Here is a 22,367-nt window from a genome sequence, read left to right as displayed (position 1 = left end):
GAACTTAATGGCAAAGTGGAGGAGAAGCAGGGAGAAAGAGTCTTTTTAAAAATAACTGTAAGATAAAAAAAGAGAAAGAAATTGAGGGAGCGAAACAGAGGCAGTAATTTTCACAGGACAGTTTTAGTATAATTTACTTTAATGGTGACCGTGATACTTTGCGGTTATTGCTCTGTATGTTTGGCATCACTGTAAACACACATTGCTCAATACATATAGCTATAGTGTGCGCTTAAATCCATTGTCCAGTCGGGCCATATGCGCCTCTCTACTGGAGGAAATTGTGGCACAGGGCCGGTGTCTGTCAAGGACATATTCACTAATGAGGACAGTTCCCGTACACTTTCATAAAGATCCCTCCTTCTGGGCCAAATTCAAAGAGTACAAGTGCTAAATCTGTGCCTCACAAATCTGAAATCCAAAATGACCTTTCCATTCCTGCCTCATTACCTGAAAATGTAGCATTTGAGCATCTGTCATGTAAAAGTCACACAACTTACTGTATGTTGAAATAATCACAGGCTATCTAGAACAATTTAGAAAGTCCAGCGCAAATGTCAAAGAAAGAAATAAAAAGCCTTGGGTAACTTCAGTGTGTTTCTTGGGAATCGAACCCATGACCTTGGCATTGTTTGCTGTCTAAAAACTCATACATACTTTACCTGCCATCAAATTTGATGAAGTGAGGGTCGGTCAGGGAGTAACAGGTCGCTATTGGAACATCTTTTACTGTGATACACTTTCATAAAGATCCCTCTTTCCAAGCCAAATTCAAAGAGTGCAAGTGATAAATCTGAGCCACACAAATCTGAAATCCAAAGTGACCTTTACATTCCTGCCTCATTACTTGAAAATGTACCATTTGAGCATATGTCTTGTAAAAGTCACATGACGTGTGTAAAAATAACCATAGGCAATGTAGAATAATTCAAAACATCCAGCGCAAAAGCCAGTGAAGAAAAAAAAAAGCCTTCAGTAAATTCAATGTGTTTCTTGGGAATCGAACCCACGACCCTGGCGTTGTTAGCGCAATGCTTTACCAGTTGAGCTACAAGAAAAAAGGGAACTCATTGTCTAAAAACTCACAAATATTTTACCTGCCATCAAAAGTAATGATATGAGGGTCAGTAAGGGAGTAACAGGTTGCTGTTGGAACATCTTGAACTGTGATCTGCATGCAGAAAAAAGGAGGAAAAATGTTAATGATGCATTCATACTGGCAGCTTTTTGCAGTACAAATTCATCTACTGCTTACATAGAAAAATTACACTTGACTTTTACAAAAAGCAGCACAACCAACTTAGGGAATTAACTTAGTGTTGTTATGCTCTCAAAACATTCCCAATTTAGACTATGCCGGCTCTAGCTTAATTATAATGCAGAAGAGTACAGTCTCTTCCCATTATTAAAGGGCACTGAGCGGCTTTCATGTTTACAGACAACACAGATGGTGGTCTGGGGCCGGTGGTGACACATTATTTAAGTAGACTGGCGGTCTATGTGTGTTTACGTTTCTTTCCTTTTGAATTACTGCATTCTTGTCTGTCCTTTCGGTGTCTGTCTGGCTTATTAGAGGCTCTTTCTTTCTTTCAGCAGGGGTCAATTACGAGAGCTGTAAGGCCGCACAGTATACTTCAAATCTGTAGGGTTACAAAAAAACTAACCATGGCTGGACACTTCATTAGTACTACTACTTCTACACTGCAAAAATATTTTTTTTTACACAGTATTTTTGTGTTGTTTCCTAGTACAAATATCTAAACTAATTTTTCACTTTGTGTCTTTTGTGTCCTGACAGTAGTTTTTTAACGCCAAAAGAGGGTTTGTGCTGGCCCCAAGTCTTGTTTTCGAAAGAAATTGTTCAAAAATAAGCAAGTTTGTGCTTAAAGGTCCCGTATTATGCCCCTTTTCACAAGATGTAAAATAAGTCTCTGATGTCCCCAGAGTGTGTATGTGAAGTTTCAGCTCAAAATACCCAACAGATCATTTTTTACAGCATGTTTAAATTGTCATTTTTTGGGGCTCAGAAAAACGTGCTGTTTTAGTGTGTGCCCTTTAAATGCAAATAAGCTGCTGCTGGACGGCACAGGGGGCGGAGCTTCACGAGCTCGCGCTTAGTCTCTCAGGACAATTTCATCTCACGGAATGATGATAATATCAGAAACTCTCAGTAACGGTGTTCATTCCAAGTCGGACAATAATGCCTACAGAGTCAGAGTGCTGTATAGAGATGAAACAGGTATAGTTTAGTAGTTTAATTACGGTTATTATAACGTATTTGTCATCTGCTTGTATGTATCCATTATTTATTAATAGCCTACAAGTCTGCTGTCTGAATGATGATCAAACATATACTGATGAGTTTAATAAAGTTTATTGTACATCACACAAAAGATGAAGCGTCAGTTTTACTTCAGAAAATCACCGTAAGAGCTGAGTAAACACAGTAAGTTATAAGAAGTGCGCAAGTACATAAACGAATTTCTGTAGAGTTGAGGGAGCATTTCTGTGGGCGGAGGTTAGTCAAAAAACTGTTCTACTGACATCATTAAAGAAGGAAGTAGAGGGATGTAGTCCAAACGGGCCGTTCGATGTAGGCGACTTCTGTTAAATAAAATATCTCGCTTGGCATTGAACTTTGAGCTTTATAATTTTACAGATATTATTTATACTCTAACAACAACATTACACACTAACTAAAGTTTGAAACATGGGATCACGAAGAATGGGACCTTTAAAACAAGACCACAGATAATTGCCAATGGGGTCAGAAAAAAATTACCAATGTAAATGTAAATATATTGTAATCTCAAGCGCTTCATTGTCCTGAAGGGCATTCCAAAGAGAACTTTGTGTTTGTCTTATTAAATTAAAGATATAATGTACAAAACCACTCAAGCAACTAATATTACATTGTGAGATGCATGCTAAGGTTTCGCTAACCTTCAGTGCAGGAGGGGTGTAACCTCTCCAGAGGCGATGGCTGCCTTCGGTGGGCTGAGTGGAAAGGAAGCTGGCCCGGTTCCCGTCCCGGGTGAAATCAGTAACAGCGCTGAGAGTCACGGTACCCTGAGCACAGACGTTGTTTCGACAGGGCTGAGACATCAGCTCGACCGAGCAGGATGATAAGGCCACGTTTGAAACCTCTATGACTACACTGTCTGAGACATTCAGACAGATTATCAGTAGATACATCCTCAAATGAAAGGGAAAACTCAAAGACAAAATGTTCTTGGGAGAAAAAAGTATAATTCATGCACATGGAGTCACTTTCAAATCCTTTTACCTTCATACAGCTTAAACCATGACAAGACATTTTTATGAATACACATACAGTATTTGTACCAGTATTCGGAAAAAATACACATACTACACACTAATACTAATAATAATACATGCTTTATACACACACCTGATTCATGTACGCTGAGAGCAAGAGACACTTTGCAAGGGCGGTTGTGCTCGAACCCATGGCAGGGAATAGGGACTGTGCTGTGTACAGTCAAAACGTGCTTTTTAGCATCCTCGCGGATGTGGAGGACATCTGGAACAAACTGCAGAAAAAGTGTTGGACGGTTGGCCGAATCCAGTGTAAATCAAACATGATCATACAGCTCTGTTAGGCATGGATAGTTACGCAACATTATATTTGCAATGTTTCAATGAGTATTTAGCCAGTAATTATAGCTTCAGGCGTTGCGCATGATGCATGATCCATCATAATTATAAAGAATTAGATATAACCATATTTACCTTAATTCCCGCGAAAAACCCAGCGCTTTCTTTTGACGCCGACTGTGAGCTGGAGGAGTTTAACAGGAAGGTTGACACGCTGCAGGAGAACTGTCAATCAAACCAGACTGTCATGAAGGTCATGCGCTGTAGTGTTACCAATATGGAAATCAATAATGATTCACTTCTAATGGATTTTTATTATTAAATCATTTTAATAATGAAATTAATAATTAAAATAATTAAAATGAATCAATGTATATATTTGGGAATGTAGCATAGCTGATATGGCATTAAATATATGCATAAAATAAAAATGATAAAAATTAATAATAATATGTAATGGCATTTTTATTTATATTCATTTATTTTAATGCCAGGTTATATTTGTAGCAAAAATAAAAAATAAAATAAATATTCTAAATTATATATATATATATATATATATATATATATATATATATATATATATATATATATATATATATATATATATTAAACATTTTATACAAATTAAATATAAAAATATATATATATATATATATATATAAATTAAATATATATAAGTATATAATATATCAAATTAAGTATTTTCTATATATAAAATAATAATAATAATAAAAAAAGATTAATAAAATGTAATGGCATATATATTATTTTATTTTAATGCCATGTTAGCAAGGCTATATTTGAAGTAAAAAAATAAATAACTAAATATAAATATATAAATAAATTCATTTAAATTTACAAGGAACCATTATTTACAAAAACAAAACAAAACAACAAAAACAAATAACAAATATAGCTGCAAGCAGCAATTACCGGGGCCAAGCAGAATAAGACGACAAGACATGCCAACATGTCTGAAAGTGTCAGACCAACTGCGGCAATGAGCAATTAAAGACATTAAAGAGGATTTTAGGCAAAATGCCTGAAAAATCATAGAAACAGTAAATAAAAATATGATTTAATGGATTATCACTTTTGACCAATAGGTGGCGCAGTTACAAAACTGATGTGATGTGGTCAGAGTGAAGTGACAATGACACATACAAAGTTTGGTGTCAATATGACAAGGCATTGCAGAGATAAAGCCTGAATAATGCTTTTAGCATCATGCCTCAACTTTGCTGCTGCGCTATACGAAAACGGTTTCGTCAATCGACACGAAATCCATAGCTTTTAGTCGGCACAGTCTGGAGATGATATGATTCGATTTTGGTGAAAATCGGACAAACGGTGTGGGAGGAGTTCGAAAAAGTAGATTGTGAATGAAAATAGCATTTTATTTCACAAAACTGTATTGAAGTCAATGGGAATTTAATGTTTTGTTCTGTTATAGCGCCACCAAGAGGCTAAGTCCCACAATTTTTTTTACGTGTCCTCAGAGTGAGCCCATGCATATGTGTGTCAGTTTTGGTGAAAATATCTCAATTCGCTTTAGAGTTATAGACATTTATATGAAAAAACATGTAAAAAATGACTGACACATGACTTTGTTTGAATTTTACTACCCCTAAACATCAATATTTTCACATTTGGGCATTGGCGTATAGCTATCGACCTATGTTTCCAAACTTCTGACGGAGGTTTCGTCTCGATCGGACAATCGGTTTCGAAGATATAGCCAAATGTTTTTTAAGCGCTAAATCACAACGCTACACAAACCGTAAGGCGAAACCTAGCATGTTTGGTATCGTAGGACTCGGCAAGGTTTCAGGAGACTAATTAGACTAGTCTCGTGAAAATAAGTCGACCACACCCAAAGTTATAAGCGTTTGAAAAAAAAAATTCACCACTAGGTGGCGCTGTTTCGAAACTTCTCAGGCTCATTCAGGGCATTGTGCTGATGACCCATACCACGTTTCGTAACAATCCGTTCATGCGTTCATAAAATACAGAATTTTAGCACAAAATTCAAAATGGCCGACAGCCAAAATGACCGATATGGTAAAATTGGATATCAGTCAACTCGGCATGTTGCCCTGAATCTAACGAGACCAATTTTATGATTTTTGGACAAACTGTTCAGAAGTTATAAGCAAAAATAGCCATTTTTCATATCTCCGGACCAGTAGGTGGCGCTGCGCCGAAACACAGCATGTAGCCTCAGGTCATGCTTGTGAGTACAAGTACCAAGTTTGGTCTGAATACGATAAACCGTTGCGGAGATACGGCCTTACGACTGATTTTGCTAGCGCTATGTAAAATGTATTCGTGCGTTTATCGAAAACGGTTTGACGAATCAATTTGAATTCCATAACTTTTTGTCAGCACTACCTGAAGATGATCTGGTTCAATTTTCGTGCAAATCGGACAAACCGTCTAGGACGAGTTCGAAAAAGTAGCTTTTTTTGAACATTCAAGATGGCGGCCATATTTTTATGACGGAAAATGACGTCATAGGGTGCAATCGAATCGCCATGAGCTCAGGAATCAGAGGGGAAAAGAATTTTGTTGATTGGCCTTACGGTTCAAAAGTTATTAGCAAAGTAAAAGTGAAACTTTGGACAGGTGGTGGCGCTACAGGGAATGACTTAGAAACACCAAAATTGGTGAATTTAATGTTGGGACTGTCCTCTATCAGAATGTCAAACCAAAACAACTTTCCCGCAATCGGTTCTATGGGCTGCCATAGACTCCAAGAGCGGAAGAAGAAGAAGAAGAAGAAGAAGAAATATAGCTGCAAGCAGCAATTATCGGGGCCAAGCGCAAGCAGATGACAGGATATGCCAACATGGCTGAAGGTGTCAGACCAACTGCAACAATGAGCAATTAAATACATTTAAAGAGGATTTTAGGCAAAATGGCTGAAAAATCATATAAAAAGTCATTCAAAATATGATTTAATGGATTATCAGTTTTGACCAATAGGTGGCGCAGTTACAAAACTGATGTGATGTGGTCAGAGTGAAGTGACAATGACACACTCAAAGTTTGGTGTCAATATGTCAAGGCATTGCAGAGATAAATTCTGAATAGTGCTATTAGCATCATGCCTCAACTTTGCTGCTGCGCTATACGAAAACGGTTTCGTCTATCGACACGAATTCCATAACTTTTAGTCAGCACAGTTTAGTATAGCATTTTATTTCACAAAACTGTATTGAAGTCAATGGGAATTTCATGTTTTGTTCTATTATAGCGCCACCAAGAGGCTCAGTCCCACAATTTTTTTTATGTGTCCTCAGAGTGAGCCCATACATATGTGTGTCAATTTTGGTGAAAATATCTCGATTCACTTCTCAATTCACGCGTTTACATGCAGGATCCATCTTGGAAATGTCACATGCCTGTCCTGTCTTGTGCTGCACATGGGTGTTTTGTTATTTTGGGCCATGTGCTCGTGTCTATTGTCTAGCCCCTCCCATCTTGTTATCTGATTATTGGTTAATTTGTCCCATCTGTCTGTCTCGTTACCCTCCTTTGTTTGTTCCCCTATTTAGCCTCCTTGTGTTTGTAGTCTTGTGCTGGTTCGTTGTCCGAGTTTCCCCGTTCCTGGAGTCCTGAGTTTTTTGAGTTTTTGTACCTTGTCTGTATGTTACTAATAAATTTCCTCTGCACCTGTATCCTCGTCTCACGTTAACTGTTTCGTGACAGGAAAACAGTCGCGACTAATCGAGCCACGAACGCCGTGCTACGTTAGATTTCACAAACATAATTCCTATCGACCAGCTCACTTAGCACGGCGTTTGTGGCCCGATTAGTCGAGACTGTTTTCCAAAATGGATCCTGCATGTAAACGCGTAATGTACTGTCTTTATAAAGTATCTTCTTATTAAACTGTCTGTACACTTACAAAGTTCTCAATGCTTCGGTTTGCATGTATGGACCCTCATTATGCTACCGTGTTAGTGTGAGGCTATTTTGAGCCTTGTTAGTGGTATTAACTAGTGATTTACTTTTACTTATTCTGTGCCCCATATACTATTGTTATGAGCTAATCTGTTTTTAGAGATAAAACACTTTATATTCGATTATCATGAAAACGCATCTCAGGGAACGATGGACTCGGTTACCATGTATTAATTACCCCTAGGTTCATTTTTCACTGGATTTGTCCTTTAAGGCCTTTAAGGCCTTTAAGCACACAAGCATCAAAAGACATCAAGTTTTATTTAGCAAGCATTTAACAACTGCCATTATAGATGAAAAAGTCAATTTACAGCCAATACAGGCAGTTTACCATAGGAAATATGGTTCTAAAGCTTTTTTACAGTTATAGCACCTTTTGCCTAGTCCTCTTATAGTCTTGCCTGATCTCCACCACTTTTATTAGTAGTACTCAAAGTGTGCCCATATATATGTTTTAGATTTGTTGTAAATATTTAATTTTGATAAGGAGTTTAGACAATTATATTCAGTGGCGTAACGAGCCAACACCGGGCCCTTAAGTAGGATTATCAAGGCGGGCCCCTTGATGATGCAATTGATGACATTGATGACTCAATGTCCGCGAGTAGGCTACCATGAATAGGGCAGGATATGATCATACACAGCATATAAGAGATGAGATGACTAACAAAATCAGGAGTAGCCTACGCTCAACCAAAAACAAAACAAAAAAAACAACAAAAAAACAATGGGGACAGCGCACTATAAAACATTGTTAGGCCTAGGTCCAAATACATGAAAAAGATGCTCTCTTACATTATAGCGGGATTTTCCGGGCTTTCCTATGTGCAACTGCAAAGTTGTCGATTAGATCAGGATTGTGCGCACAGGCATTCTCAATTGACCCTTCGCAGGGAGTTTTATTGACAGGCGATCTGACTAATCATAATCCGCCATTTTGTCCAACAAAGCAGTCAGGAGAGTTAGTAGATTAACATAGGAGGATTTAAATTTGAAAAACAAAGTGTACTGACGTCTTAGCACTTTAAAACAACATTCCTTTTATGTTCATTCATGTTTATTTTAATGGTATAAATTAACTAGAAGGAAGAGATGATCGGTTCACAAGCAGCTTTAACTGAGCCTCGAGTCTACAGCGATCTGTCAGACACATTAAAGAGTCACAAAACGGTATTTATTGTTTAAATGTCTCTAAAAAATGACTACATTTGAAAGGTGAGACTTTGTTTCATATCAAAAGTACTTGTCTGTCAGCGCGCAGTCTTTTTTCTGATCCGCAATGTATTTTTCACTGCGTGAGAACTTGGTGTGGTGTGAGAGTGGCGTCGCTTGTCAGACATAGCAACAGTAACTAAAGTGGGCGGGTCTTTGCGACCGGTCATTGACAGTATGGACGGGGATTCGCCAGTCCCAATTCAAAACAAATTTCATCACAATCCATCATTGTTCGTTTCAAACATGTGAGGGCATCAAAATGATCCATGGGTGAAACTGATTGGATTTAATTAATTTTTTTGTCAGTTCCTATCAGAATTTTAACATTTTGGCGTTATTGTTTAACTATTTACCTATGTTTTCAAATTTCCTTTGTTTTTTTGTTGTTGTCTAGATCAGAATATCGGCTTTAAGGATAACCACAATTTTTTAAAGCTCTAAATGACACTTACAAAAACCATAAGGCGAAACCTGGCATGTTTGGTATTGTTGGACTCGGCAAGGATTCTTAGGAGGTCACTCCTGTGAAAAAAACATGGGCTTCCTTGAAACTTCTGAGGCTCCTTCAAGGCTTTGTGCCAATGACGTATACTGAGTTTTTTGAGATACACCAATGTTCTCATAGACTATCATGGCACCCTGGACAAAGACACTGCATGCCAATTTTCAGTAGACTAACGGTTGTGTGCGCTTATAGCTATTTTAATGATTTTTTTCACTGTTATAGCGCCACCAAGTGGCCAATTGTCACGATTTTTTTCATGTCAACTCAGATTGAGCTTATGAACATGTGTCTCAAGTTTAGTGAAAATATCTCATTCCGTTCACAAGTTATAACCATTTTATAGCGCCACCAAGTGGCCAATTGTCATGATTTTTTTTCACGTGACCTCAGAATGAGCTCATGAACATGTGTCCCAAGTTTTGTGAAAATATCTCTTTCCGTTCACAAGTTATAACCATTTTATAGTGCTACCTAGTGGCCAATTGTTGCGATTTTTTTCAAGTGATCTCAGATTGAACTCAGGAAGATGTGTCCCAAGTTTAGCAAAAAAATCTCTTTCCGTTCACAATTTATAACCGTTTTAGTAAAAGTGGCCCTGGTGCCATCAAAGATTTTGGTTCCCCTTATCGACCGTTAATTGAAATTTAGAATTTTTTGGATGATTATTGATTGTCAGACTCCAGAGAATATTCTTGCAGTGGTTTGGTTCCAATCGGGTGAAAAACCAAGGAGAAGTTCGCAAAAATAGTTTTTTCAAAAAAATGCAATTTACTCGAAATTGGTGCCTGAAGGGCGAGCAAATCGGAGATAGCCATTTTGTACGCCTTGAGCCAAGGATTCCAACGATATGGGGCACTTGATCCTGGGACAAACGGTCTAAGAGTTATGAGCAATTTTGAACTTTTGGTTGCTGTAGCGCCACCTATGGGCCATTCGGGGTCATACTCTGATAGGTTGTCCCCAAATTGAGGCCTACCATCTGGCCAGGTTTCACGTCTCTAGGCCTTACGGTTTGGCCTGCACGATGCGTTTTACGAATCCTTACAATTACAATAGGGTTTCAGCATTTCATGCTTGAACCCCTAATAAGAATGAAGGCTTTTTGCCAGTTATAGCGCCACCTATGGTCCGATCTCCATGAAACTCTGCATGCTTCCTCACCATGTTCTGACACATATGCTCATCAATTTTGGTGAAGTTCTGAGTTTTCATTTGGGATTTATAGGCTTTTTAGTGTATTTTGCCACGCCCCTTTTCTAAATGACCCTGTTACAGCCACCCAAATGCAAAAGTTCAACTTTTTTTCGATAATTATTGATCTAGAGAGTCCAGAGAAATGTCCTAGACTGGTTTGGTTCCGATCTGGCGAAAAACCTAGGACTAGTTGGCAAAAGTAGGTTTCGGACAAAATTCGACATAGCAGAACATTTTTCTGGCCTAAATTGAAATTGGAGATAGCCATTTTGTCCGCCTTGAGCCAGGGATCACAGTGTTGTAAGACACTCGAGTCTAGGACAAACGGTCTAGGAGTTATGGGCGATTTAGTACTTTTGCACTAAATCTGTAGCTGTAGCACAACGTAAAATTTGTTTGCGCGGTATTCGAGAACGGTTTGACGAATCAACACGAATTCCATAACTTTTTGTCGGTACAGTGTGGAGATGATACGATTCGATTTTGGTGAAAATCGGACAAACGGTCTAGGAGGAGTTCGAAAAAGTAGGTTTTGACTGAAAATCAAGATGGCGGACAGGAAGTTCGGCCAAATTTGGCAAACTTGGTATCTATGTTCTCAGCGTGACCCAGGGAATCTATTAAGACCAGTGGCATTTCAATAGGCAGATTTATTCAAAGGTTATTAGCCTTTTTGGAAATGTTGTTATAACTTTTGACCACAAGGTGGCGCTGTTTCGAAACTTCTCACGCTCCTTCAGGGCATCGTGCTGATGACCCATACCATGTTTCGTAACAATCCATTCATGCGTTCTTAAAATACAGCATTTTAGCACAAAATTCAAAATGGTCGACAGCCAAAATGGCCGATATGGTAAAATTGGATATCAGTCGACTCAGCATGTTGGCCTGAATCTAACGAGACCAATTTGATGATTTTTGGGCAAACTGTTCAGAAGTTATAAGCAAAAATAGCCATTTTTCATATCTCCGGACCAGTAGGTGGCGCTGCGCCGAAACGCAGCATGTAGCCTCAGGTCATGCTTGTGATGACATGTGCCAAGTTTGGTCTGAATCCAATAAAGCGTTGCGGAGATACAGCCTTACGTCTGTTTTCGCAAGCGCTACGTAAAATTTGTTTGTGGGTTTTTTTCGAAAATTGCTAAGCGAATCAACTTGAATTCCATAACTTTTTGTCGGCATGGTCTGTAGATGATCTGATTCAATTTTCATGGAAATTGGAGCAACGGCCTAGGAGGAGTTCGAAAAAGTAGCTTTTCCGGAAAATTCAAAATGGCGGAAAACTTTTCATGACGGAAAATGACGTCATAGGGTGCAATCGAATCGTCATGGGGTCAGGAATCAGAGGGAAAAAGAATTTTGTTTCTAGCCCTTGTGGTTCAAAAGTTATTAGAATAAACATGAGTGAAACTTTGGACAGTTGGTGGCGCTAGAGGGAATGACTTAGACACACCAAAATTGGTGTATTTAATGTTGGGACTGTCCTCTATCAGAATGTCAAACCATTACAACTTTCCCGCGATCGGTTCTATGGGCTGCCATAGACTCCCAGAGCGGAAGAAGAAGAAGAATTATTTTTGGTACGCCAACAGATACAATAGGTGCCTACGCACATTCTGTGCTTGGCCCCTAATAACACAGTGGGGCCAAAAATCTAAGATATTTTTGTTTCATAATGCATCAATGTATTTGATGCCATAAACATTTACATGCCATTTCATGCCATATATGGCACTGAAACGAACTATGTTTGTTTGAATGTCCTTTTGTGTATGAATGAAGGATTTTCAGGTCTGTTTTGCCTGTATATGGGTATTATGGAGAGCTCAAGGTGTGTGTGTGTGTGTTTGACTAAGCCCAGCTGTGACACATGTTTAAGAGAACCTCACAACCCAAACCAGAATGATGGTGTTTCTCGAACAGGGGCCTCTGTGATGTAAAAACACACAGGTTTTTTTATGACCACAGGTAGCGAAGCACATTTCAAACTCTTGTCTTCAAACCTCCTTCCAACTTCACGTCAGAACAAATAAATCAGAATGAAATCAAAACGAACTTCTAGACAATGTTCCGCCTCAGTGTTATTTATGATTTGTATACACGTGGCCTAAATTTGACCTTTACTCTTTCTTGACCTGATCTCATTTCCGCTGGAACTCATACGAGAGGTCAAAGGGCATTATGACTAAAGATGGCCCTCACAAAAGACCCTTTCCTTTCTTGGTCTGGTGAGAAGTGAGTTTAACGGCTGTCTGGAGCGCATTACGCTACAGGGGAAAAAAAATCAAAAGAAGACAATGATGGCGTTTTAAGACTCTGGTGCACCAGACGTGCCCTAAATTCTGAATCTTACACAATACACACATATTTCTACCACTGCTGAAAAATTTGTACATACAAAAAAAAAATAATAAAAATTCAAACGTTTGTTTGATTTTAGTTCAGTTTACACATATAAAACCTTGTTCTAGGTTTTCAGTAGCTATGTTTGAGAAGAAAAGTTGTGAATTTAATTTATGTGCAAAATTGGAATATCGCATAAAACATGTGCAAATTTCCATCCCATGCGTTTAAGAGAACAAAATCGTCATTTCCTGGGAAATTGGCACAAAATATCTGTAATAAAATGAAAGTTGCTGCAATCAAGGAAGCCAGTGTGGCTTTTTTCCCTACATAAATGACTTGAATCTCAAAGCTGAAGCTGAAACAAAACCATTTGGATGCTGGTGTTTGGGAACTCAATCATGCGAGGCGCTTCTGGGAGGGAATTAAACCAAATCATTCTGATGACTTTGGCTCAGGCATTTCAGAATGATTAAACCAACATTTGAGATGCTGTGCGATACGATTGGTCCGCTGGTTAGTCCAGTTATCCAATCACAAGCACTGTTGAGGCAAAGTCACGTGAGATTTTAGTTTTGAAACAAGGCATTTGCTCTGTAAGTGTATTTCCATCATAGTTTATACGCATGTCTTCACTGTAAAAAGTGAATAGTTGGATCAACTTAAAAAAATTACTTCAATTGGTAACACCTAAAGAAATTAAGTTTACTCAACTTAAATTATCACGTTTTTCATGATAAAACGTGATAATTTAAGTTGAGAAAACTTAATTTCTTTAGGTGTTACCAATTGAAGTAATTTTTTTAAGTTGATCCAACTATTCACTTTTTACAGTGTTCTTATCAGATAAAACAAATATTTGCCTCATTCGAACGCATATATTTTTTATGCACATTTTTAGAATTAATGTGCATCTTGGCGTTTCCATACAGAGGTACTTTTTATCCGATATTCCCAAATGCTCATAAAAATAGGATGAAAACAGCTAATGTCTAACGAATTTTTACAAATTGTAAAAAAATTGTTTGCAAAAATGTGCATTAAAAATGTATACGCTTGCATTTACTATATGTGCGTCAAAAATGTCATGTGACTGAATAATTCACCGATCGTTAGCAAACATGACGTTTATTAGAGCAATTTGTTTGTGGCTGTAATGTTGTCTAGGGAACATTACATATTATTCAAGTTTTTCGTTTTTAAATTCACAACATGAACGGAAACATAACTATTGTCGAAACTTAAAATGAAAAGGCAGTTTGAAGCAACAAAACCACAGCCAATCAGAACATATATTACGTTTAATATGCAGACATGGATTTTGGACCAATGAGATTTGAATGTGGGCGGGGCTACCCAGCCTACAATATCTTTGTGTAACACTGGATTATTTTAGAGCACTTTACACTGAACACTGTTGCCCTTTTTATCTTTCTAGATATATACTAAGCAAATTTGACTTTCCAAACTAGTTTTATACATTAAAAATAGTTTCTTTTACCGTTTCTCCCAGCCTAAAGTGAACTCCGTCCATCTCAACCAGTGAGTACAGTCGAGTCGTTGTGTCTCGTCTGATCTCCACCTTCATGGTGTTGGAGGAGTATCTCGCCCACACCACCTGATACCCCACCGGCCACATGGACGTCACCCCAGTGAAGGAGCATCGGAGGTGGACGCTGCTGCCGACCAGCTCTGGGGCCACCAGGGGTTTTGAAGGTAGTGAGGGGACGTTTGCTTCACAGAGGAGAACAACAAGGTCATGAGATGAAATATAAAAACAGAGATGTAATAAATCAAAATAAAATTGTTAACATTGAAAATAACTTACCCTTACATAGACCGTTAACTTCGGTTTCACCAGGTGGACAGGATTTAGGTGTGTATTGTGAAGCAACTAAAAAAAAAAAAGCATTGTTTAGTCATAAGGTCTTTGTACCATCAAAACATCCAGCAAGTTTCATAGCTTATAATATCCTCCTCATTATAAACAAAGCATTTCTTTAACCCAAACAATTTCCTTCTTCTTGTAGCCATCATGGAACTGTCATAAATCTGTGAAATATTGCTACATGAATCCAGTAATCTGATTTGCTGATTCGTCAGTCACCAGAAATCGATCCCAAACTAAAAATGACCTGAATACTCTTGCACACGGTTGATGATACAGTCATTTATTTGGATCTAAGAGATGTTTGAGAAAGTGAGAAAGGACACATGGCCAGAGAAAGAGAAATATTGATCATCCATACTAGAAATGAGATGGTAGTTGCACAAGGAAACATATTGTACTCTTCTACTGGTGCAAGTATTGCTGCATGTTTTAAAGTCTATTACAGGTCAAATATGTCACTAAGACCGATTCAAATCAATAAGCAAACTACATTTAATTCTCCCATTTAATTTCAAACATCAAATACGTGGTTTCACTTTGAAATCTGAAGAAGAAAAAAAAAAAAATTATATTTTGCACAATGACCATGAATGCATTTTTAGGATCATTACTATTTTTCCAATTTTTACATTGTTTTTATGACTATATAACATATTTTCACCCCACATATTCATTGCAAAATGTTTTATTCTCATTGAAATGAGTGACAACATTATTGTATTTGTTGTAATGCCATAGTACTTTTAATTTATGCTGATTTAGATTAAAAAATAAATAAAAGTGAAAAGAAATAATCAATATTAATTCAAATATTATTAAAAAAAATAAATAAATAAAATAAACTGAAAAATAACCATTGGAAATAAGTAATGAAGTAATGAAAATTTCCTGGGAAATTTGTCATGAAAATAATTTCTTGATATTAAAATAATATTTAGTCCTAACACTTCCTATTTATTTTTACTTCCATTAGTATAAAAAAAAAAAAAAAAAAAAAAACTTGATTTAATACATAAATAAAATAAAATAAACTACAAAATATAAAATATAAATTGTTTTATTGAAATAAATTTGATTTTCTTTTTCATTAAATAAAATATGTATTTATTTATTCATTTATTTAGGGCTTTCTTTTTTGCCAGAAGATCCATTACAATTCCTGTTTATACTTTTAAATCTTAAAAATAAATAAAAAAGATTATAAAACAATTATTTGTTTGTTTGTTTTCTTTATTAAAAATGAAAATACATAAATCTAATTTATTTTTTCTTCAGATTTTTGGGATGAAATGTGACCTGGACATGATTTCACAATAGTCACCATAGGTAAAATAAAGTTATTCATTTTAGGTATTAGTTTTGAAATAGTGTTAGTAAAGTATTGAAAAACGAGTCACATAACTGTGTACCTTCTGCACAGTATCCCATGCAACCTTGTGTCGGCTGCAGGAAGTACAGCAGGAACTTGCCACAGTTCCGGACCGAGATTGGGATGCGGAAAAGGCAGCAGTCTTTGGTGCTTCCGTGAAAGAACTGCCATGTGGCACAGGCCGAGAGCTGCTTGACCTCTCCGGGCCTCGGAAGAGAGCTGTCCTTCAGAGACAACCACACCGGAGCCTGCGTACCACAGCGGTTCATCTACAAAAAGAGACGGAGATCAAAAAACTGCAGTTTGGAAACTGGTCAGAACTGATCTGAGACTCCTCACCTCAACGCAGCGGGTCGGCATCTCCGCAGGTTTGTTGTTTATGGAAAACCGGTACCATCCGGGCAGCAGAGAATGGTCACAGACCAGATCCTGTATCGCTGTGTTCTGAAGTTCAGTAGAGTCGAAGTCAACGCTTCGATATGCGTTCCTCAAGGTCCTGTATCCGCCGGGATAGCATTCTGGAGCTGGGAGAACCAAGGACACCATCAAACAAAGGCCTGCTTCCCTGAATTACAACCTTTTATATTCATAAAAGAGTTTAAAACAACCTTTCGGCAAAGACTAAGGTCAGCGCTCAGAAGACAGCGAAGGAGAAGGTCGAAAACTGTGTCATTCCAGTGGCTTGAAAACGTCACTCAGGTTCATTAAAACCCAAATGGGGGTTAACGTGACCTCCTCAGCGGCAGACGTTTAACCAGGGTAAAAATAACACACCTTTATCTGACCCCCTTTCCCTTGCTCATAACTTTACGCTGCAAAGGTCGGAGAAATCGGCGACGTGTGTCCGGGTCTCACGGCAAAACGGAAGGGCAAAAATAGACGTGTGACTTTCAGGCTAAAACCTTTTTAATCCCTTGCCATTTCTTCAGACAGCACATCTGTAACACCTTAACCCTTCTTCTTCCGGTATCTCAGAGCCGAAGTGGATCGGATGTCACCATCTCTGCTAATTACGCAAGGGAGGGAGAGCGACAGCCACTGTCTCACTTTTTGTATAAGGATGCCAGAGGTCACCATAACACTGGTAATCCTCTAATGCTCCTCCTGAACATGCTAATAGAAAGTTTGGACTGTGCGTCCTGTCATCTCTGCTATTGTGTATAATGGAAGTTGAGACAGGGCAGATAGCAGCTGTTATAGACAAAACAGACTAGTGGGAAAATGTAGACTTTAGACAGTACAAAGGACTTTCACTTGGTAATAATGTCAGCAAAGTAACAAAACAAAGTTGTCAGAAAAGCACAACAAAACAAAAGAAAGAAAAGAAACAAAAAAAGTCAGTGAAGCGAAACAAAAAACAAAGAAAAAAAAACAAAGCAACAAAACAAAAAGATAAAAGCAAAGCAACAGAACCAAAAAAAAAAGGCAAAGCAACATCAAAACAAATTTTATATATATATACTTTTAAATTTTAACTTAGGAATAATAAAAAAAACTAAACTAAACTGAAATAAAATAAAATAAATACAATAAAATAAACACCAAATCACAATGGCTGGGCACCATTACACCTTAAAAATAGGTAATTAGCAATTACTATTAACTTACATCTTCTCTCAGTGGCGCCTCAAAGACAGACTTTGTTCAAAGGAACACATTTCCACCAACTATTTGAAAGTCTTCATAAAGAATAAGGGCAGATGACCTTTGACCGGCGTGGAAAAGAGCAGAAAATCTCTCCTCTAATCCTGTCTGCTTTACTGAGGGAAGACGAGGCTCGGTCTAGAGGGCTTTCTGCCCCACTGGAGCGCTGATGAGATCATGTCTCGGCTGGTTTAGAGTCCATAATGCCCTGCTCTTTCCAGCCTAATTCAAGGATCATTACTCTGCAATTACGTCCTAAGCTTTACTCTTAGAGGTGTAATGGGGCAGGAAGAAGATAAATATATTTTAGTGTTCATTTTATAAATTGTTAATAATGGTTTGGTGGGGAGATACTTGGATGATTTGAGAGGACGTTTCTTAAGGGGAGGTAATGGAGTTTCAAGGTGGCCGACTAAAAGATACAGATACCGATGAAAGTAAAAGCAGCTACTGGGTGCTCACTTTACTTTCCAAGCAAACATACATCCTTCACCGATTCAGAAAGACATATGCTGGAAATCTTCACTGTACTAAAAATATGTCGAAAATAGAAAATGTAATAAAAAAAAAAAAAAATCATGCAACAGAAAATAAAATAAAACTATTTAATTGTGACAAAAGCAATATGACATCCTAACTGTAAAATAAAATAAAAATAAGATAAAATAAAAAATAATGGCCACAGCAAAGTGACAACACAAACATTAAATAAAATTAAAAATATTATAGATTAATATAAATAAAATTAGAATAAAAACTACAATTCAAGAAAATAAAATAAAAATTATTCTATCATTTATTCAACCTTAAATATATCACACCGAAAACTCAGAGAAGAAGTTCTGTGTATGTCTGAACAGAAAAGGTTATGTCAATAGCTCATAATTAACCTATTTAAGACAGCAAGCCACATTTGGTATCTGTCTGGTCTTGCAAGGGTGACAACCACAGTCAGATCTTGCTACGTAAGGTCAAAGGTTCCACAAACACTCGTGTTTTCAGCCCTCAAAGAAAAGCTGGGACAAGCGCTGCTGGGTAAACACCTCAGACGGCCCAGTTAATTTGTTGACTTAAGGACTGGGTGGATTTCAGACACTTACACAACTTTTGTGACAAAAACAGTTTTTCCTCCCATTTCATATTATTTCCATCAAAGTTTTGTGTTCACTCAAAAAGTTTTGAGTTTTGAGCGAAATATCAGTTTTGAGCTTGCTAGCATACGTTTTGAGAGAACACAAACGTTTTGAGAGCAAACGTAAAGTTTCTCGGAGGGAACGCAAAATTTGTGTGACCAAAATACAGTTTTCCATGACAGTTTTGCGTTCAGTCGAAAAGTTTCGAAACGTTTTGAGAGATTGTAAAAGTTTTGTGAGCAAACACAAAGAATGCAAAACTTTTGCGAGCGAAATATCAGTTTTATGCTCGCTAGCATACATTTCGAGAGAACGCAAACGTTTTGCCAGCAAACGTAACATTTCTTTAGGGAACGCAAAACTTTTGCTAGCGAAATATAGTTTTTCTTCCCATCTCATATTATTTCCATCACCGGTTTTGTGCTTGCTAGCATACGTTTTGAGAGAACGCAAACGTTTTGCCAGCAAACGTAACGTTTCTTTAGGGAACGCACAACTTTTGCTAGCAAAATATAGTTTTTCTTCCCATCTCATATTATTTCCATCACCGATTTTGTGCTTGCTAGCATACGTTTCGAGAGAACGCAAAAGTTTTGAGAGCAAATGTAAAGTTTCTCGGAGGGAACGCAAAATTTGTGTGACCAAAATACAGTTTCCCTCCCATTTCATATTATTTCCATCACAGTTTTGCGTTCAGTCGAAAAGTTTCTAAACGTTTTGAGAGATTGTAAAAGTTTTGTGAGCAAACACAAAGAATGCAAAACTTTTGCGAGCGAAATATCAGTTTTATGCTCGCTAGCATACATTACGAGAGAACGCAAACGTTTTGCCAGCAAACGTAACATTTCTTCAGGGAACGCAAAACTTTTGCTAGCGAAATATAGTTTTTCTTCCCATCTCATATTATTTCCATCACCGGTTTTGTGCTTGCTAGCATACGTTTCGAGAGAACGCAAACGGTTTGAGAGCAAACGTCAAGTTTCTCGGAGGGAACGCAAAATTTGTGTGACCAAAATACAGTTTTCCCTCCCATTTCATATTATTTCCATCACAGTTTTGCGTTCAGTCGGAAAGTTTCGAAAAGTTTTGAGAGATTGTAAAAGTTTTGTGAGCAAACACAAAGAATGCAAAACTTTTGCGAGTGAAATATCAGTTTTACGCTCGCTAACATACGTTTTGAGAGAACGCAAACGTTTTGCCAGCAAACGTAACGTTTCTTTAGGGAACGCAAAACTTTTGCTAGCGAAATATAGTTTTTCTTCCCATCTCATATTATTTCCATCACCGGTTTTGTGCTTGCTAGCATACGTTTCGAGAGAACGCAAACGGTTTGAGAGCAAACGTAAAGTTTCTCGGAGGGAACGCAAAATTTGTGTGACCAAAATACAGTTTTCCCTCCCATTTCATATTATTTCCATCACAGTTTTGCGTTCAGTCGAAAAGTTTCGAAACGTTTTGAGAGATTGTAAAAGTTTTGTGAGCAAACACAAAGAATGCAAAACTTTTGCGAGCGAAATATCAGTTTTACGCTTGCTAGCATACATTTCGAGAGAACGCAAACGTAACATTTCTTTAGAGAACGCAAAACTTTTGCTAGCGAAATATAGTTTTTCTTCCCATCTCATATTATTTCCATCACCGGTTTTGTGCTTGCTAGCATACGATTCGAGAGAACGCAAACGTTTTGAGAGCAAACGTAAAGTTTCTCGGAGGGAACGCAAAATTTGTGTGACCAAAATACAGTTTTCCCTCCCATTTCATGTTATTTCCATCACAGTATTGCGTTCACTCAAAAAGTTTCGAAACGTTTTGAGAGATTGTAAAAGTTTTGTGAGCAAACACAAAGAATGCAAAACTTTTGCGAGCGAAATATCAGTTTTACACTTGCTAGCATACGTTTTGAGAGAACGCAAACGTTTTGCCAGCAAACGTAACACTTCTTTAGGGAACACAAAACTTTTGCTAAAGAAATATAGTTTTTCTTCCCATCTCATATTATTTCCATTACCGGTTTTGCACTTGAAGGGGGTGGATTGGTTAACACACTTACTAAGCACACGTTTCAAGAGAACACAAAAGTTTTGAGAGCAAACGTAAAGTTTCTTTGGGGAATGCAAAACGTTTACATACAAATGCAAAAGCTTTTAAATATCATTTTCCCCTTCCCATCTCATATTTTTTACATCAACAGGTCACCTTAGGGACTCCGTGCAAAGTTATAAAGTTACATAAAGATATGAAGTCATGATTTAATCTGCCAAACACTATATAGCCAATTCAAGACTCAAGACTCAACTCCTATAGAGCAAAAAATTCAATAAGAAGGGTCCTGCTGAACCTAACAAGCTGCAAACAATCTTTATTTTAAGCATGTAGTGTTTAAGGATTGTTAAACCTGGAGAACTTTCACACAAGTTCAGTCAGTGTGTGTGTGTGTGTGTGTGTGTGTGTGTGTGTGTGTGTGTGTGTGTGTGTGTGTGTGTGTGTGTGTGTGTGTGTGCAGGGGTGCAGGGCTGGTAAATGTGAGTTATCTGTTGTGACAGTCTGCCTCTTGGCTGAATGAAGAGCTGATTACACAGCAGGAGAGGAACAGCTCCAGATATTCACACTCTCCAGCCCCAGAGAGAGAAATTCTCATTCAAAAAATGGTTTGGCAAGTCTGGGTCTGTTACGTTTATGAAATACCAGTGACTACAGCAAACCGTCCTTGATATTAAAGCGAAAGTCTTTCACAGTTGCGCACAAACTTGTCCATTTCCTCCTCTCGCTCAGCCAGGACTTCACCCAAACCCTGAGGATTCAGAAACTTCTCTTTTTCACTCCATTGTGTTGATTGAGGCTTATGAGGGATGAGATCACATGACCCAAACGCACAGCTGTCAGATATTTAATAAAGACTGAAAAGTAAACGCTAATGATTCACAGGAAAAATATCACGGAGAAGGACTCGTTCACGGTCTGATGAGTGGACACCGCTGGGAGGACATTGTGTAAGAGATGATACCAAGAATTGAGACATTTAGTCAAATGTCTTGTGTACAGATTTGTTTATCCTCAAAACTCCAGACAAAATGAAGATTATGAAATAAGTACTGTTGTTCAGCACAACATAATTAACATACAATCCTGTCAAAACCTTATAATGACATTTCTTACAATAATGGTTCCAGTGACGTGCAATTAAAAAAACTGACCATTCCTGATATAGATGAACTGCTGAAATGTTTTACAATCTTGGCTGAATGATAAAAAATAAGGCACAAAATTTGAATCCTTATCTTCCCTCAAATCACACTTGCAGAAAAATATTTACCTCAACACGCAAGGCCCTGATATACTTCAAGAGAAACAAACGAACTGGTGTGACGTCATTTAGAACAAAATCAAACCGAAACGAATTTCGTCTGGAGTTTGTTTCGGGAGTTCGAAACTATGGAAGCTTGTTTTCGCCCACAGAATAAAAAATAAAAAAGGTAATTGCGATTT

General features: G+C 37.6%; 1 protein-coding gene across 1 annotated transcript in view; it reads right to left on the bottom strand.

The window, feature by feature from the left end:
* The window catches only part of LOC311085477 (von Willebrand factor D and EGF domain-containing protein), a 79,818-nt gene that overhangs the window by 49,150 nt on the left and 8,301 nt on the right, over positions 1-22,367 (bottom strand). The window contains exons 2-9 of the mRNA XM_084117984.1: positions 16,444-16,628; positions 16,145-16,373; positions 14,673-14,738; positions 14,346-14,578; positions 3,754-3,843; positions 3,413-3,554; positions 2,944-3,161; positions 1,098-1,171 (exon numbers count right to left, since the gene is read on the bottom strand). Coding sequence (XP_083974110.1) covers positions 1,098-1,171; positions 2,944-3,161; positions 3,413-3,554; positions 3,754-3,843; positions 14,346-14,578; positions 14,673-14,738; positions 16,145-16,373; positions 16,444-16,628 — 1,237 coding nt within the window. The remainder of the gene's footprint in view (positions 1-1,097; positions 1,172-2,943; positions 3,162-3,412; positions 3,555-3,753; positions 3,844-14,345; positions 14,579-14,672; positions 14,739-16,144; positions 16,374-16,443; positions 16,629-22,367) is intronic.

The sequence above is a fragment of the Abramis brama genome, assembly GCF_963993115.1.
Source record: "Abramis brama genome assembly, chromosome: 6".
Lineage (NCBI taxonomy): Eukaryota > Metazoa > Chordata > Actinopteri > Cypriniformes > Leuciscidae > Abramis > Abramis brama.
The sequence above is the reverse complement of the archived record's forward strand: the minus strand, read 5'-3'. Positions and strand labels throughout refer to the sequence as shown.